This window comes from Aquarana catesbeiana, linkage group LG03, assembly GCF_042186555.1.
Source record: "Aquarana catesbeiana isolate 2022-GZ linkage group LG03, ASM4218655v1, whole genome shotgun sequence".
In the NCBI taxonomy this organism is placed as follows: domain Eukaryota; kingdom Metazoa; phylum Chordata; class Amphibia; order Anura; family Ranidae; genus Aquarana; species Aquarana catesbeiana.
In genome coordinates this window covers 290,240,136-290,259,243 of record NC_133326.1, presented here as the reverse complement: position 1 = coordinate 290,259,243, position 19,108 = coordinate 290,240,136, and the positions used below count along the sequence as shown (strand labels likewise).

Sequence of the window (19,108 nt, the reverse complement as noted above, 5' to 3'; positions counted from 1 at the left end):
TGGACGTTACTTGTTAGTAGCTTTGAATTCGCTGTCATTATGCAATATAAGTTTTAGCTTACTGCTGATAAATTTGGATAACTTAATATGCATACTGTATTCCTTGAACATGTATACAGGTTCGGTTGGACCTGCTAAAGAATCCTTCCTGTTCTATTTTACTGGTGAGGCTTAGGGAGGCATGTTGCTTGCCAAGACTTACAATCCTCAGTCTATGTTACCAGAAGACCCCTGCTGGCTCCTTTCACAGCAGTTGGCTGTGAATCTGCAAGCTACAGCTGGACTAACAGGTAGCCTGCCTATGGGCCTAGGCAATGCATTGCCATCATTGTGCATCCTTTATGTAACAGGTGGATGGAATATTGCATACAGAATCACAACTTATAACAACTGGATTCATGGACAATCTGCCACTAGCTAGTCAGCTGAGGCAATGCATCAAAGAAGTGTGATCTGGTATAGTAAGAGCTGCCAGAGTTCTACTTAGATAAATGGTAAGAGCCGCTAGGGTCCTAATTAAATTCATGGTAAAGCATAATGTAATTTATTTAAAAATAATTAAAATAATGAACCAATTGCAAATACAAACCAGAGCAGCCTCCTTAAATTTGCTAAGTGAGGCATCTGAATGTACATCCAGCTTCAGATGTAGCGCTTTAAGTTCCTCTGCATGCTTTTTCGCACTCTCTTGCTGTTCCTGTTGGAAGTAAAATATTATCAATATAGTTTGTATTAAATCTAACTAAATAAATGGTAACTGTCAACAAAATAAATTGTCTCCATAAGCAGCAAACGATTACATGTGATGAAAAGTAAAGTATCAAGTCTCTGGGTACGGATGCTTCTGCACATGGATTAATATCATAAGAAGGCGATCAGAAGTGATTTTAATTTTTAAACGCAGGAAAAGATACACAGCAATTTACACTCAAGTTGTTTATGTGCTCTGTCTCCATAGTTACTCATAATTAACAGTCAAGGATTTTTTCTTTACACCAGATCTCGACATATTGACTTCTCATAAGACAGCGGGTAGTTTTGAGCACGTCAGATGAGCATCAAATTACCACTTCACACTTTATTCACTGTATAGAAACAGCTGAGATGAAAATGCTCCTACGGAGGTCTAAATAATTGGTTAGTGTTTGTAATGTTACAATTTACTTGCAGTAATGAGCAGCTGTAGCATTCATTTCATTGTTGCCTCTAAATGGCACTTATAAATACAGTGGTGGAAAAACATCAGACTATCCAGGCATATAAGCACACAGACACATTACACTATATTAAATTGCAACGTGGGCAGCAAAGCGCCATCTATATTCATTTAGTCAGTTTTAACAGAATATCCCTAAAGTCCATGGAACCTTGTCTTCCCTTGGTTGCACTCCACTGCTCTCTGTAATATGCCTTATAGGAGCATTGCTTCAAAGAGGTTGTTTACAATGATATGGAGAAGACAGCGAGTGGTATAAACTAAAGAGAGGTATTTCACCTACACTAATACAATTCTGTGCAACAGAGTTGCCATGTTATTTACACCCAGCTTACATATACACTTATGATTGTATAATGTTCATATAAATGGCTATTGGAAAAGCAAAATGATATAAAAAAAAAAGTGTATGGGGAGCAGCTGTGATTTTCACAGTATAGTGGGCCAACTTGGTATCCTTCACTTGCTGGATGTCTTCCAAAGTTCTTTGGCACTCTGCTTTATTTTAATATAAATGAGCTTCAGAAAGGGTGCTCTAGAGACAGAACAATAAAACCCATACTCAAATCCCATGTTTACTACAGCATCACATTTTAAACAAAATGAACGGCAACTTGTTATCTTTTAATGCATTTTTGATCTACGCCAATATTCACAAAACCCCCATTTAACCAGTTACTAGAAATCAGAAGTACCAGTGAGACACTTATACAGCTACATCATCCAAGCCACAGAAAATGCTGAAATTTGTAGATGACAGTAAAGACCAGAGCCAAAACTTAAGTGTAGCTTTCCAATTTCCATCAGCGTCAAAAAGAAGAACCGGTCCCATGGCCTCTTAAGCAAGGAAAATGCAGTTGATGTACTCTGAGCACACATTAAGGTTAGGGGAAGAAAAAAGGATATGGCTATTTACTGCTGTTACTGTGTGACAGTGTACTGACATGGAAAAAACAGATCAATCTATAATTGGGCAAATTAAGGCCTTGTACTGTATATAGCTTGGGCTTAGGACAGAATAGGCTACAAAGAAATCGATTTAAAAAACTAACACAGGTACGTGCAGTCACTACAAGGTCTGCAGTTAAGGTTCGGGTCTAGGGTTAAGCTGAAATGTGTACTTAGGCTGCAGGTTTGGGTTCAGGTTAACCACTTTAAGGGTCGGGCCTATTTTTTAGACTCTGTGTTTACAAGTTAAATCATTTTTTTTTTTTTTGCTAGAAAATGACTTAGAACCCCCAAAATATATTATATATATTTTTGGGTCACTTTTATTCCTATTACAAGGAATGTAAACATCCCTTGTAATAGGAAAAAAATAATAAATACATTGTAAAAAAAAAAGAAAAAAAATGTAATAGAAAAAATATACATATATTTTTTAAATTATAACATTTTTTTTTTCGTACTGTCACCAGTCAGTATCCCGGATCACCACCATATCAGTTATTTGCCGACGCTGTACTGCACTGGAAACTGTACTGTACTTAATTTCCTCATTTTCCAATCCTCATTTTTCAGACCTCTTAAATATGAGATTTGGGGTCAAAAAGACCTCAGATCTCATATTTACACTAAAATGCAATGCAAAAAAAACCCCAAAATCTCCTTTAAGAGCACTGGGCAGAAGTGATGTTTGACGTCACTTCCGCCAGTCAATGCTATGGAGTCGAGTGGGAGCCATCTTTCCCTCACTCGGCAGCCAGCCAAGCAGGGCTCCAGTAAGCGGTGGAGACCTCTGAAGCGTGGTGGGAGGGGGACCCTCTCCCGCCACCGATAAAAGTGATCTTGCGGCGAATCCGCCGCAGAGACCACTTTATCTGAAAGAGGACCGCCCGCTAGCTGCTGCCATAACTTAGATATATCTCTTCAAAGTGCCGCCATAAAATAACGGCAGGCGGTCCACAAGTGGTTAAAGGGTAAGTTTTGTGAATAGACTGAGGTTTATGTAGGCAACTTATTTAGCATTATTAAATGTTTTATGGATGCTCAAACATCAGTGTGGTAAAAGCAAAAGTACCTGACAGACGTAAGCGTCACCCAATCACTTTACTTTTTTGTGCTGAAAATATTTTAACCAGTATCGCTATGATTAAAAAAAAAAAAAAACACACAAAATGCCAAACTTCACATACTAGAAAGCAAAGCTTTGTAATCAACCCTAAGGTTCCTTTCACACGAGAGGTTCGATCGGGTCCACCTGTCTGTTTTTCTGGCAGACCCGATCCGACCCTCAATTCTCCTCTACGAGCAGTTGGATGTAAACGGAAGTGTCTGCTCACACCCGGCTACCTCCGATCCAGCAAAAACAAGCGGATAGGGATCTGTTCCCCTCCATCTGGCCGGATCGGATTGGAGGGCAGCTGGGTGTAAATGGACAATGGACTCCATTTAGGGCAGCACAGTGGTATAGTGGATAGCACTTTCACCTAGCAGCAAAAATGGTCGCTGGTCGAATCCCAACCACGACACCATCTGCCTGGAGTTTGCATGTACTCCCTGTGCCTGCGTGGGTTTCCTCCGGGTACTCCGGTTTCCTCCCACACTCCAAAGACATGCTGGTAGGTTAATCGGGTACAGTCTAAGTTGGCCCTAGTATGTATGAATGTGCGCTAGAGACCTTGGGTTGTAAGCTCCTTGAGGGTAGGGACTGATGTGAATGTACAATGTATATGTAAAGCGCTGCGTAAATTGATGGTGCTGAAATAAATAAATAATAAATTTGCATCCGACTGCCCATAGAGCAGAGCGGGCAGGGTCCAGGTCCGCTCTGCATAAGTAAAGAGGACACGGACCTCCCACGGACCTCCCATCTCAGCTCAGCAGACAGATTGTTGAGAAAACCCAGACTTAGGCGGAGTTCGGCCCATGTGAAAGGGACCTTCGTGTTCCCTTAATGTTAAATGATCAACCTAAACTAAATTAGACCCTGTGTGTAGTGTGAATTCTCTCTGAATTTTCAGGTTCACATACCTCTCGTGCTTTTGCTAAAAGATGTTGATATTTCTTAACAACTTCTTCTTTTTGATTAAGTCGAGCTTGCATATTCTCAATTGTTTGATGAGCAACTTTTAAGGCCTGGCGCATCTCTGAATCCTCTTCTTTTTGGTTAAACTCGGATAGCAGCTTCTCTCGGTCTATGACTGCAGGTATTCGCAATCTCAGTTCATTTATCACTTTGTCACGACTCAAAACATTTTGTTCAGCTGCCCAGAGGAGAGCTCCTTTTTCTTTAAGTTTCTGAAAAAAATACAGGATGTTAATTGTCAATAGCCATTCAAAGAGTTAACCTCTTATTTGGGACAATGGATTCAACTGGCTGGAAAGACAGACCATAAAGAGCAAGTGCAATGCATGACTATGTGTCCTGGAGATACATTTAACCTAGAACTATAGGCAAGTTGCAAAAATTCATTAATAAATATGCAAAATGATAAACACGTTGCCAATGCCAGCTTTTTGTGCTTTGATGCACGCAAATAGGAAACTGCACCCTATAAAGTTTTAAGCTTACATTAGTAAAAGTCACGCTACAATATGTTCCGCTTGTGCAACCAAGAACTAGCAAGACGTTACATACAAGGAATTGACCCATCAGCGAACATGCTGTACTCACAGTAAAAAACTATTTAAAAAAAGTAAATAACTTTAGCAAAAGCTTGCAAATTGACACAAGATGCTCTTTTATATTGAAGTAGAACTATAGGCAATTTTGTTTTTCATTTTGAAGCAAGGGTAAGAACTCCTGTCAAGTTTTTTTTTTTTTGGCCATCTATGTCCCACTGGGGAAATTTACCTTTAAATCCTGTCCCATAGTCAAAGCAGGAAATCCCTGCAAATTAAGAGAATCCCTTGGGGCCCCCAGAACTAGTGTACCCATCGGAGGATTTTCTCTCCAATAACTCAAAATTTGGGGTTTTGTTTTACGTTCTCTTTAAATAATGGTAATGGTAAACAGGACACATAGAGAGGGTGAAACTCCCTAATAGGGGCACAGACAGCAATAAAAACCTAACAGGTGTTCTAATTTATCTCCAATCTGTTCAAAACTATAAAAAAAAAGTTTTGCTTTAGTTATACTTTAACGTGTTTATTTTGTAACAAATGCTTCCCTCCAGTGGTCAGAAGTGGCAATGCACATTTAATAATGGCCAGATTTACTGAATTTGCAAATTGCTTAGGCAGATTTTTATCAACCTTTATGTCAAAGTACAGAAATTGACAACCAAAGCTGCCTACTATTCAATAAGAAGCATTTGTCCAACAACACAGGTGCCCCTGCTTTGATAAATCCTGTGTACTCTCCAACTGAATAAAATACCATACATCTGAAACCAATATGAATTAGAGCTGCACGATTAGTTGTTAAAAAATTGTGATCTCGATTCGAACCCCCTATATGATCTTAATCCAGCATTTCCACGATTCATGTAAAAAGTGCAAAGCAGTTCCCTGATCACAGCTGTCAAAAAAAAAAAAGCAGCTGGCATGCTGAAAGAGATAGATAAAAAGAAACATTGTATCATTCTGTTTATTCATTTACAAACCAAAGGGATGAACTTTGGTCTGCAAATGAAATCAGTTTAAAGCAACCTTGTCAAGTAAAAAAAATATACCAGGTATATTTTTTTGTTTTTTTATTAATTTGTTGCTCTGTTTAACCCCTTATTAATCAGCCTTATTAACACCTTATTCGCCTTCTCCATTTAATTATAATTTTTCCTGTTGATTTTTATTTACTTCTATTTCACACTATTAATAATTAAAACTTTTTTTTTTGTTTGCTTTGTTCATTAATATTTTTACAGCTTAAACACATATTTACACGTTTCACATTTAAAAAAGCGCAAAATTAAAAAAAAAAATGTATTGCATTTTTAAAAAAAACTTTTCAATGCTTTGTACCATTGCTGACAGCTGAAGTGTAAACGAAAAAGCTGCGATAGGTATCGTTAATTGGTATTGGCGAGAACTTAAAAAAAAAAAAAAAAAAAAAAAGACCATAATATAACTTAATAGAATTTTTTTAAATTTCTTTACACATTACATTATTTTTTATTGCATTTCTTAAAATTTGATTGAAGCAAAGAGTATTATGTGTTATTTTATTGCCATCTTGTTTGATAATCTAATGTTCAGGGTTTGTAAATCTTTAAAATAAAAAAAAGTTCTTTAGAATTGTGATCTTTATTCTAAGCAAAAAAATTGTGATTCTCATATTATCCAGAATCGTATAGCTCTAATTTGAATTAAAGGACACATCCAGCTAAAATGTGTTTCTTTATTTAGTTTTGAATAGCATGGTAAAAGGTTGGAATCTCTCTTAAGCTTTATGCCCCGTACACACGAGCGGAATTTCCCGTCGGAAAAATCTTGGATGGTTTTTCCGACGGAACCCCGCTCAAGCTTGGCTTGCATACACACGGTCACACAAAAGTTCTCTGAACTTTTGACTGTCAAGAACGCAGTGACGTACAACACTGCGTCGAGCCGAGGAAATGAAGTTCAATGCTTCCGAGCATGCGTCGAATTGTTTCCAAGCATGCGTAGGAATTTTGCGCGTCGAAATTGGTACAGACGATCAGAATTTCCGATTGGAACTTTTTCCAACCGAAAAATTCAGAACATGCTCTCAATCTTTTGCTGGCGGGAATTCGGCCAGCAAAAGTCCGATGGAGCATACACACGGTCGCATTTTCCGACCAAAAGCTCTCATCAGTCTTTTGCTGGCCGAATTTTCGATCGTGTGTACGGGGCTTTACTTGTTGTCTGTGTCTACATTGGAGAGATTTGCCATCACTTCCTGTCCTGGTGACAGGAAATTACTCTAACTATGACAGAAGCAACAGGGAAAATACCATTTTGAGTAGAAGAGGTAAAGGTTAAAACCTCTGGAGGTTTGCATTGCTGTCTGTGCCTACCTGTTTTGGTGACCCCTTGTCACATAGCTAATATAATACTGATGGTCTTTAGGTATAAATAAGCATGAAATATGGCAAAAGATGTTTTATTAATTTTAATGCTTCATATACATACACATTGCAATAACATTTGGCTTCACTAACATGTCTGAAAGAGTAAATCATATCAATCAGACTTGAAAGTTACAGTAAGATGCCTAGGACCTTTTCATGACTTCAAACAACTATCCACAAGTGTAGAGAAGTGAAGTTTTAAAGGCAAGGTTCAGATGGGGGCGTGTCCGGACGTTTAACAGAGTGGACGTGTTGAAGCTGTGCTCCGTCTTGGCAATTAGGATCCACAGCCATCCTTACCTTTTTATACCCCTTTGCAGCTCCTTTTTAACATCAGGAGCTACCTGACATCCTCAGCTGCAATCCCCGAGGAGTCTCTGCTCACTTAGGCCACAGCATATTATATCGGGCCTACGGTCAGCTTCGAGCCCCGGACACTCACCGCCATCTTGAGGCCTGCTCAGCACCCAAAGCACCCCGCTCCTCAGTGACTTAGATTGGGGGATACGGACGAGCTCTGGTGTAGTTCCCTGACCGGTGATCCTCCTGCAGAGGACAGGCGGATTACATTGTGGACACGGAGGGGCCGCGGGGTTCCGTCCGGCGGCCGATCTGAGCAAATTGCGGCCTATCAATCAGACGCGGACCGCGGCCTGGATTACGGACGCTCTCCCGGGACACTGTGAGTAAGACATCCTGCAATATCCCTTACAACCGGGTCCCCAGGAGACAAAGGCCTACCTGATCCTCTGTTCCCACATCCTCGGGGGAGTTCTGGAGACCCGGGGCGGCCGTGTACACATCCCCGGCGGCCGTCCCTTAGGATAGTCCGCGGCTTCGGCCTACCTCTGGAAGCCGGCGGCCATATTGGGACTCCAATCTGCTCCCAGTGTCACCCATCTCACCCCTTAGGCTGCACAGGCTCACACAGTGAATATTATCTCCTCTCTCCCAGTAAAATGATGGGGAGGAGGGGAGGTGCAAACAGGGGGATTTGAAGATCCAGATGAAGCTTGCTACCACATATGAAAAAGATCCAGCTTAAATAATCTCGGCGCATACGCGGCCGGCGATGATGGTGGACGCTCATTAGAGAAGCTCCGGACCCGCTCCTTCCATCCCCGGATCCTGCTCCACAACACTAGCATTAATAGATCCAGGATCCACTGGAAAAGACCCCGGAATACCCCGGGCACCTCATGGGGAAAATAGGATCCCAGCGACACAGATACCAGGGGTTTGTCCCGCCTCCGACCTCCCGGCCGGCTCAAAACATGGAGCGGTTCCTGTATAGGCCGCAATCCCCGGCCTCAAGTAACCAGACGGCTACAGTGCTCGCCGCAGAGCGAACAGCAGATGCAGTGGCCACCGCACCGGATCGCTCTGCACACAGCCCCTTATCCCAGGAGACACCCTCCTTTGCACAACAACAAAGAAGGGAGACTTCACACAGCAACTACAGAGAAACAGAAGAACATACTGAAGACCTCCTTGCTGATCATCCTGCATCATCTACAGGTACTTCCATATCTACCCCCCCATTCCCAGACAACTCAGTCACAGTTACAGTTGCGGTGCTGGACTCAAAGCTACAGTCCCTGCTACAGGACCTGACTCGTAACTTTACAGTAGCAGTAGGGAAACTGGCCCAGGAGTTACGAGGGGAAATCGATCAACTTGGTGATCGAACAGATACCTTAGAATCCAAATTTGACGAACTGGTGAAATACGTACACGTGCTTGAAGAAGACAACGTGACACTCAAACAAAGCATCTTTCAGGTCCAATCACAGCAGGAGGACCTTGAGAACAGGGAAAGACGTCAAAATGTGAGAATACGTGGAATTCCGGAAACAGTCCCTGACAAAGAAATACGTCCCTATCTCCTAGGACTGTTTGTCGCTATGGCTCCACACATTCCGGATATAGATTGGAGGCTAGATAGGGCCCATAGATCCCTAGCTCCGAAACCACCCCCTGGCACCAACCCGAGAGATGTAATCGCTCGCCTCCACTACTACGAAAGCAAAGAAGCTCTCATGACGGCCACTCGAAATAAACATCGCATTGAATATAAAGGCGCTAAACTCCAAATATTTAGTGACCTATCTCCCATCACTCTCGCCAAAAGACGCGACTTACGGCCAGTGACCATGCACCTACAACAACATCAAGTCGCCTACAGATGGGGTTTCCCCTTTCGCCTCTCAGCCTCGAGAGATGGCACTCAATATTCAATGAGAGCCTTACACGAGTGCGAGGCCTTTGTCCGTAACTTGGGACTGCCGCCCATCCCTGAAGAGGAACTTCCCCCGCCACCACTAAACACGACCCCCGGCCCTCTTCAACCACTTACAACGATTTGGACCCCGGTTCGTCGGAGACGTCAAAGAAACCTTTCCACTCCTCAACGTCCGGCCTCAGCTAGACTACCTACCTGAATTTATTCCACACAAGGAGAAACAGCTCCTCAACATTTCACTCCTTTCTTGGCTGCCGTCTTCCTCGACACCTCGAGGGTTTGATAGCGGCACTGTCCTGGTATCCGCAGAGAGAGACCTCCCCATTTCAGTCCTTGATGGCCTAGGTTAACGGCAACTGTTCAAGTCTTGGACTTCCATTTCTCGGCCGAGAAGATCCCATCTCTCTCTTTGATTTTCTTTTACTCTCCCCCAGAATTTAAAGTTTAAAGCTTGCGTACACAATTTTCTTTTCCTGTTGGAGGGAGCGGGTACCATCCCGCCCTTGTCGCTGACCGACATGCTCCTCTACAAGTCTATGGCTGCTAGCCAAGACTTCCTGAAGATTTTTACACCTTCAGGCTTACAAAATGTTTTTTTTTTTATTTTTATTATTATTATTGTTATTTTTTGGACCTTTTTTTATAGTTCATATTTTTCTTTTCCTCTTTTTTCCTTTTTTCAAACCTAGGCCCTTTTTTGGCCTGAATATATACTTAACATCTTCTGGTTATTTTGTTATTGTATATTTGCTCACTGTCTACATGCTAATTGAGAAATGTGCAAAGATTTTACTAACTAATTTACACTGGTTAAACAGGCTGTTACTTATTACTAAGATTTCACTAGCTGTAAATTGCTTGTCCTCCTTATGGCTCTGAAGGTCTTCTCATGTAACGTGAAGGGTCTGAACTCCATTCACAAACGCTGGTTGGCCTTGAAGGAATTCAGAGCCTCTGGAGCTGATGTGGTCATGGTTCAGGAGACACACTTCCGAACGGGTGGCTCCTTTAAGTTCACTTCTAAATTATTTCCCAACACATTTGTAGCCTCTGACCCATCTGGGAAAGCAGGAGTAGCAATTTTGCTCAAGAACTCATGCCCTATAAGAGTAATTGACTCCAAATTAGACCCCCAGGGACGGTTTGTCATCCTGAACTGTGTCCATTTGCAAACAAAACTCAAGTTAGTTAACATATATGCACCCAATTCTGGACAGATAGGGTTTCTCACTAAAGTCCTTGAGGAGGTACAAAACTCCCCTCACCCATTTACGATTGTGGGAGGAGATTTTAACATGTGTATGTCTGCCAACAAAGATAGACTAAATCTTTTTCAAAACACTCCCCCAACCCAAGCCTATAGGTTATCTACCTCTTTCCGCAAATTAATTCGCACCCACAACCTGTTTGACTCTTGGAGAGTGAAACATCCCACCGGTAAACAATTCACCTTCTACTCCCCCCCACACAAAGGATACTCTCGCCTTGATTATTTCCTACTCTCCGCACCCTTACTATCTCACTTAGTAGCCTCTGAAATTGGCCCAATTACATGGTCTGACCATGCACCCATAACTTTAGACATATCCCTACATGTAGCATCTCCCAAGACATGTCACTGGAGACTTAATGAATCTCTCCTGAAAGATGAAGGCACCAAACAACGTCTCCAATCAAAATTGATTGAATACTTCAAGTTTAATGAAGGCTCTGTCTCAGATACTTCCATAATGTGGGAGGCCCACAAGGCCTTCTTCAGGGGTGAGTGCATCTCTGCTGGATCGCATAGGAAGCGTGACTCGCTCCAACAAAAATCTGAACTACTGACCCAGCTGCGTTCAGCCGAGGTGCACTTGCTTCGAGCCCCCACAACTGCCCGTTTAAAGGAGGTGATAAATATCCGTAACAAAATTAAGTCCTTAGACATGAATAAAATATCCAAGGCCATCCTATGGTCGAGGCAAAAATTTTATGAATATGCTGACAAACCCCACAGAATGCTAGTGAACAAACTGAAGCCACGTCCGAGTCTCTCTATCCCTGATCATTTAACACAACTGGATGGAACTCCCACCTACTGTCCCCAATCCATGTCTAGGGTCTTTGGAGATTTTTACAACAAATTATATAACTGTTTAAACTCTGACCCACATACCCAATTCACACAAGAGAAATTTGATTCTTTTATCTCATCTTTGAAGCTCCCACAAATATCATCAGACCAGTGCTCCTCATTAAATGCTCCCATTACCACTGAAGAATTAACCGAAGTGACTAAACTGCTCCCTTTACATAAATCCCCAGGCCCAGATGGACTCCCCTACTCTTACTACAAAACCTTCCTTCCTATCCTATCTCCACATATGCTAAATTTGTATGCCTCCTTGCTAAAAGGTACAATACCCCACCCCCAATTTCTTCATGCCCATATCATAATCATACCAAAACCAGATAAAGATCCTGCTGTCCCTGACAACTATCGTCCTATAGCCCTACTAAATTCCGACTATAAAATCTTCACCAAAATCCTGGCAAACAGACTCTCCAAAATTCTACCATTTTTGATAAATAGAGATCAGGTAGGATTTGTCCCCCTGAGACACGCAGGGGACAACACCAGACGCACCATAGATCTCGTCGACTTACTAACTAGAACTAAAACCCCGGCAGTAATACTTAGCTTAGATGCACAGAAAGCATTTGATCGCCTTAGCTGGCCTTTCATGTTTGCGATCCTGTCCAAATATGGTTTCTCAGGTCCCTTTATACAGGCCCTTAGATCCCTATACTCATACCCTACCTCCCAAGTACAACTTGCATCCTACTTATCTCCCACATTCCCCCTCAGCAACGGTACTAGACAAGGGTGCCCTTTGTCACCCCTACTCTTTATACTTAGCTTAGAACCCCTAGCCACAACAATTCGCGAAAGTCCCTCCATTACAGGAGTACGCTTACGTCAGTTAGAATATAAATTATCCCTTTTTGCAGATGATATCCTTCTAACACTTACTCAACCACACACGTCCCTACCCTCGTTACATAAAATTTTAAACACTTTCAGTGAAATCTCTGGGTTTAAAATTAATACCACCAAAACAGAAGCTCTCCCCATAAATATCATACCAACTAATCTGAACACCCTTAAACAGAACTACAACTATCACTGGAGCTCCACATCCTTAAAATACTTAGGTGTCCGGATTACAGCATCATACTCCTCACTATATCAGGCGAATTTCCCCCCCCTATTCCAAGAAATTAACCGCCTATTGAATCACTGGACCGCTCTGCCCATCTCTCTCCTGGGACGTATAAATATTCTAAAAATGTCTATCCTTCCTAAACTACTGTATTTATTCGAGACACTCCCAGTGGCAATACCAATGTCTCAGTTGAAAACGCTTCAAAGAAGAAGCCTCCGTTTTATATGGAACAACGCCTCACATAGGGTAGCGGGCTCAGTGGTCATGGCACGTAAGCTTAAAGGGGGCCTAGGTGCCCCTGACTTCATCAAATACTACTATGCTTCTCACTTAAGGGCCCTTACCTCATGGACCAACAGAACTGCCCCAAACAGATGGGCGGACATAGAAATGAGCATAACAGCCCCAGTACATCCGTGCTATATGCTCTGGCCGTCCACGACCAAATACATGCCCCAGCTGAGAACTCTATGCCTGGCCCCAATGCTCTTTACACTGGCAATATGGAAGAAATGCTCCGCTAAATACTCACTAACATCCACAAGTTCACCTCTTACTAATATCCTTTTTAATCCAGACATCCCAGACAGTCTGTCCTATGAACGTATGATGCCCTGGACTAAGGCCGGGATTTTTCAACTACGACAACTAGTCAATCCAGCCACAAGACACTTACTATCCTTCGAGGACCTTACCAAACAACACCAATTACCCAAAACAATATTTTATTCATACCTCCAAATCAAACACTTCTTTTCTACCAAAAATCCCACATTATCTTTAGATAAACCTACCCAATTCGAAATGCTATGTGCTAAAGGCCCCCATGAACCCCAACTGATATCCACCATCTATAGAATACTCCATGAAGCCAACCCCCTAAAAATAGATACGCATTATTATATGAAAAAATGGTCACAGATTCTCCAACATGACATATCTCTCCTAGACTGGAACAAGATTTGGATCTCCATCTCCAAGAGCTCCAGATGTATTTCCCACAAAGAAATAGGTTACAAAGTACTTATGTTTTGGTATAAAACTCCAGAAAGACTACATGCGGCGGATCCGTCCATGTCCCAAATATGCTGGAGATGTAATAAGAAAGTAGGCTCCCATTTTCATATCTTTTGGGAATGCTCTTTGGTTACGCAACTTTGGGAGCAGATCCAAAAGTTATTAGAGAAACTGGTGGGAATCCTCGTTCCCCTGGATCCCATATATTATCTACTTGGTCTTCCTTATCAAGGTCTTCACAAAACAAAACAGAAACTGATGTCATACGTATTACTAGCAGCTAAAAAAACTATCCCCAAACTTTGGCTATCCACTTCCCCTCCCACCCTACCACATACTCTAACCATCTTAATGGATATGCGTAGAATGGAACATCTAACTGCCATTGTGGAAGGTTCCATACAGAAATTTTCTATCATCTGGCAACCTTGGGATGACTATGATGACAATAGTACGACAAATGAAACAAGATGAAATGATAGACGTCTATGGCAATAAACATTTTATATCTCTTGGGCTAACACACACCTTACCCCTCTGTTTGTGCAAATTCTCCTCAACAAGATTTCCTTTTCCTATAGGACAAGTAATGTAATTACAGTAGATTCGCCTAATTAATAACCAAAGGTTCTTATCACTTGTTATTCCTAACCTTACAGTTATAGTGTAAGATATCCTATGGTTCCTGATAAGGTCATGCACTCTCGATAGACAGTATTGAAGCCTCATGTTTTCCTTTTTTTTTTTTTTTTTTTTCTTTTTCTGAATGTGACAACGATGTTATTATAAATGTCATGAAAAATGTTAAATAAACAATTTAAAAAAAAAAAAAAAAAAAAAAAGGCAAGGTTCAGTTTGCAGTAATAAAGGAGGTAAAACTCTGTGACCTTTATTTAGCCCCAGGAAACAGAAAGCATAGCGAGAGATTTACTAAAATTGGTGCACACAGAATCTGGTGCAGCTGTGCATATAGTAACCAATCAGCTTCCAACTTCCGCTTGTTCAATTAAGCATTGACAATTAGCCCCCGTTTACAACGGGCCGAATTGACAAGTCAAATCGCATGCCAAAACGGAGCCTACTGTTGGCAACGGCACCGTCCGAATCGATGCGGCGCCACACCGATTCCCAAAAGTAGTTCCTGCACTGATTTTGGCGACTTCGGGGGCAATTTCAATAGACATCTGTGCATGAACCTGCACAGATGTCTCTCAAATCGCCCCCCGAAGTCAGACTGAAATGCCGGTTTGAAATTTTCCACATTTTGTCATGTTACAACCAAAAACTTAAATGTATTTTACTGGGATTTTATGTGATAGACCAACACAAATTGGCACATAATTTTGAAGTGGAAGGAAAATTATAGATGGTTGTCAACATTTTTTACAAATAAATATCTGAAAAGTGTGACATGCATTTGTATTCAGCCAATACTTTGTAGAACCACCTTTCGTTGCAATTACAGCTGCAAGTCTTTTTGGTTATGTTTCTACTTATTTATTTATTATTATGTCTCTACCAGCTTTGCACATCTAGAGAGTGACATTTTTGCCCATTCTTCTTTGCAAAATAGCTCAAGCTCTGTCAGATTGGATGGAGAGCATCTATGAACAGCAACTTTCAAGTCTTCCACAGATTCTCAATTGGATTCAGTTTTGGACTTTGACTGGACCATTCTAACACATTAATATGCTTTGATCTAAACCATTCCATTGTAGGTCTGGCTGTATGTTTAGGATCATTGTCCTGCTGGAAGGTGAACCTACGTCCCAGTCGCTAGTCTTTTGTAAACTCTAATAGGTTATCTTCTAAGATTGCCCTGTATTTGGCTCCATCTATCTTCCCATCAACTCTGACCAGCTTCCCTGTCCCTGCTAAAGAATTGCATCCTCACAACACGATGCTGCCACCACCATGTTTCATGGTGGGGATAGTGTGTTAAGGGTGATGTGCAGTGTTCGTTTTCCGCCACACATAGAGTTTTGGTTTTAGGCCAGAAATGTCAATTTTGGTCTTGTCTGACCAGAGTACCTTCTTCCACTTGCTTGCTGTGTCCCCCACATGGCTTCTCGCAAACTTCAAATGGGACTTCTTATGGCTTTCTTTCAACAATAGCTTTCTTCTTGGCACTCTTCTATAAAGGCCAGATTTGTGGAGTGCACGACTAATAGTTGTCCTGTGGACAGATTCTTCCACCTGAGCTGTGGATCTCTGCAGCTCCTCCAGAGTTACCATGGGCCTCTTGGCTGCTTCTCTGATTAATGCACTTTGCCTGGCCTGTCAATTTAGTTGGATGGCCATGTGTTGGTAGGTTTGCAGTTGTGCCATACTCTTTCCATTTCTGGATGATAGATAGAACAGTGCTCCGTGAGCTGTTCAAAGCTTGGGGTATTTTTTTATAACATAACCCTGCTTTAAACTTCTCCACAACGTGTGTTCCTTGGCCTTCATAATGCGGTTTGTTCACTAAGGTTCTCTAAAAACCTCTAAGGGCTTTACAGAACAGCTGTATTTATAATTAGATTCAATTACACACAGGTGGACTCTATTTACTAATTAGGTGACTTCTGAAGGCAATTGATTCCACTAGATTTTAAATTAGAGGTATCAGAGAAAAGGGGGCAGAATACAAATGCATGCCACACTTTTCAGATATTTATTTGTAAAAAATTTTGAAAACCATTTATCATTTTCCTTCCACTTCACAATTATGTCTATCAATTGGTCTATCACATAAAATACATTACGTTTTTGGTTGTAATATGACAAAATGTGGAAAATGTCAAGGGGTGGAAATACTTCTTCAAGGCGCTGTATTTACAAACTCAACATTGCACTGATGTTGTGTTTGGAAAAGTTAATGAATTCCAGATATGGCAATTTTTACATTGTTCCAGCTTGGTATGTATGCATGCATGCATATGCCATACTTGTAGGATCCTCATGGAAGCTGGAAATCACTGTAGGAGACACTGCTACAACAGTAATCCCCACTAGCTTTCAGGTCACATTCCAAGCAGCTGCCCTGTTACACTGCATACACAGGAGGCCACTTGATCAGTACAGGTCACATTCAGGGAACACCTTCCCTTTTCCTAATGAATGTAAAGCGTTCTCCGATTGAATGAGGTGAGGGGGTAGAGGCGGTAACATGAGAATGTCCACCTTGTCCAATCAGAGATCACTTTGCATTCGCAAAGAAAATGGAAAGGGTTATTTAAACAGCACCTGCACCAAGAGGGCGACCTCCTGTTTTCAGTGTGCAGCAATGCAGCCGCTTGGCATGGAATAAAAAGAATAGAGAATTATTGCCATCTGTATTTCATTGGGGGGAAATTTCCCTTTACCTCTGGCCCTGTTCACACAAACAGGAAGCGAGAGGAAATCTCTACAAAATGAAGAATATGCCCCCCCCCCCCCTGCACCCTAAACTGCACCAAGCAATGATCCAGATATTTTAACTGTTCACTCTTCTTTTCCTACCCAGGGAAAAGGCTATTTAGAAACAGGTAGAATGTCATGCCTACAGACAGTGGAATGGTTGGAGAATTTAGTCAATAAAGCAGCTGCCATAACTGTCGCTGTGAAACCTAACTGACATGTTCCAATTTATAAGACAGAGAGAGATTGCCAGTGAAGCCTGACAGTTTGACTCATAGCAAAGGTTGAAAACTAAATAAAAGGACGGCAGTAAAAATTAGGTGGAGGAGGAATAAAAGATGCTTGCAATTTTGTAAGTCAAATGGCTCATTTAACAAGTAATTTCTTTCAAAATGATGATTTCTATCTCAAAATAGAAATGTATATATTTTATACAGAAAGGGAAACTTGTAAGTCTGACACTAGCAAATTCTGTGCCGGATTTACAGTAACAAAGAAAAAAGCATGATGATGTATGCAAAACCATGATACTTTTAGGTATCTTTTAGACTGTAAGCTCTAACGAGCAGGGCCCTCTCCTCCTGTATTGATTTGTATTGTAACTGTACTGTCTGCCTTCATTTTGCAAAAAGCTGCGCTAAATAAATGTTTTTTTTTTTTTTAATTATACAGGATTTATAAAGTGGCAACAGTTTGTACAGAGCTTTACATCGTGAGGGCAGACAGTACAGTTACAATCCCATTTTAATACAGGAGGAATCAGAGGGTCCTGCTCATTAAAGCTTACAATCCAAAAAGGGAGGATCAAGTGATACAAAAAGGTAACAACTGTGGGGAATGAGCTGATGAAGAAAATTAAAGTACAGGTATTGTATAAAAATGATTATTTTACCCATACATTTATTAAAACCAGATTGTAACATAAATATTTTAATATTCAGTATTAGACAGAAAGACACCAGTACAATTATGCTAATTAATTTTAAATCAAAAATGCCAGGCAAACACTAATTGGAATACATGCAGGTTTACTTTTTTACATGCCAAAGGATTTATAATTCTGTACAGCTTATCTTGTGGTTCACAAACATTTTCCACACTGCATAGAAAGACAGGTGACACATGTAGACCCCAATGTAGATTCACTTCTTCAACATACCAGACAAATAATCAGCATTATTACTGCTGCCCAGTACATGGGGAGCTGACCGTAAAGGTGTGGTTAATAAAGGAGAGTTGGTCAAAATTACAAATCCTTTTGACAGGTAAAACAGTAAACACAAGTATTTTAGCTGTATTTTAAGTACGGTATTTTAGCTAGATGTCCTCAGTTTGATGGTAAGCATTATTTAACTCACCTCCTCTGAGCCCAGCTCATTCAGGACCCACCCCAGCTTGTTACTAGACAATAAAAGGAGAATCAGCCCAGAACCCATCTCTCTGTTCTAGCCTTCTACTGTTTTTTTGTCAGCACATGACCTGACTGGCTCCATGTTACTGCTTTCTCCCCTTATACCCTAGCTATTCCATACAGGGACTGCAAGAGGCTGATACAAGGGTCAAATTCATGTATGTACACTGCTTGCATTTAAAAACACATTTAAGGTTGTAATAATGCTTACAGAGCGGCATTCATTTCTGCCTTTTAGATCTTCCTAAAGTTCAGATTTAAATTGTCTGCTCACAATTACAAAAACAGATCGATTTTTTTTTTTTACCACTTTCAAAATTCATACTCACTAGTATTTTTTCAGATTACTTTCCAGGAATTAACACATTTTTTGCAGCAACGTATACTGTATATCAGAAATACATTGAGACTCCATATTATTTCATTTATAACATATATGCGAGTAAGAGTTGTAAAATTTATATTAAAATATTATCCCATATTTCTGTGTTAATGCATTGCATCTAACATGGTCAGACCTACCTCTTGTAACGCTTGGCATACGGTTTTGGTTTCCAGGATGGTGCGCACATGCTCTTTTATTTTTTGCAGTGCTAGGTCAAGTTGTTGCGGTAGGGGTAGACTAGAATCAGGCATTTCTCCAGTAGCTTCTTCAAACTA

At 41.0% G+C, this 19,108-nt stretch overlaps 1 protein-coding gene across 1 annotated transcript in view; it reads right to left on the bottom strand.

Moving 5' to 3' along the window:
* CEP290 (centrosomal protein 290) overlaps positions 1–19,108 on the bottom strand; it is a 318,271-nt gene that overhangs the window by 142,298 nt on the left and 156,865 nt on the right. Inside the window, exons 33-35 of the mRNA XM_073620204.1 lie at positions 18,971–19,105; positions 4,190–4,456; positions 590–697 (exon numbers count right to left, since the gene is read on the bottom strand). Of these exons, the coding sequence (XP_073476305.1) occupies positions 590–697; positions 4,190–4,456; positions 18,971–19,105 (510 nt within the window). The remainder of the gene's footprint in view (positions 1–589; positions 698–4,189; positions 4,457–18,970; positions 19,106–19,108) is intronic.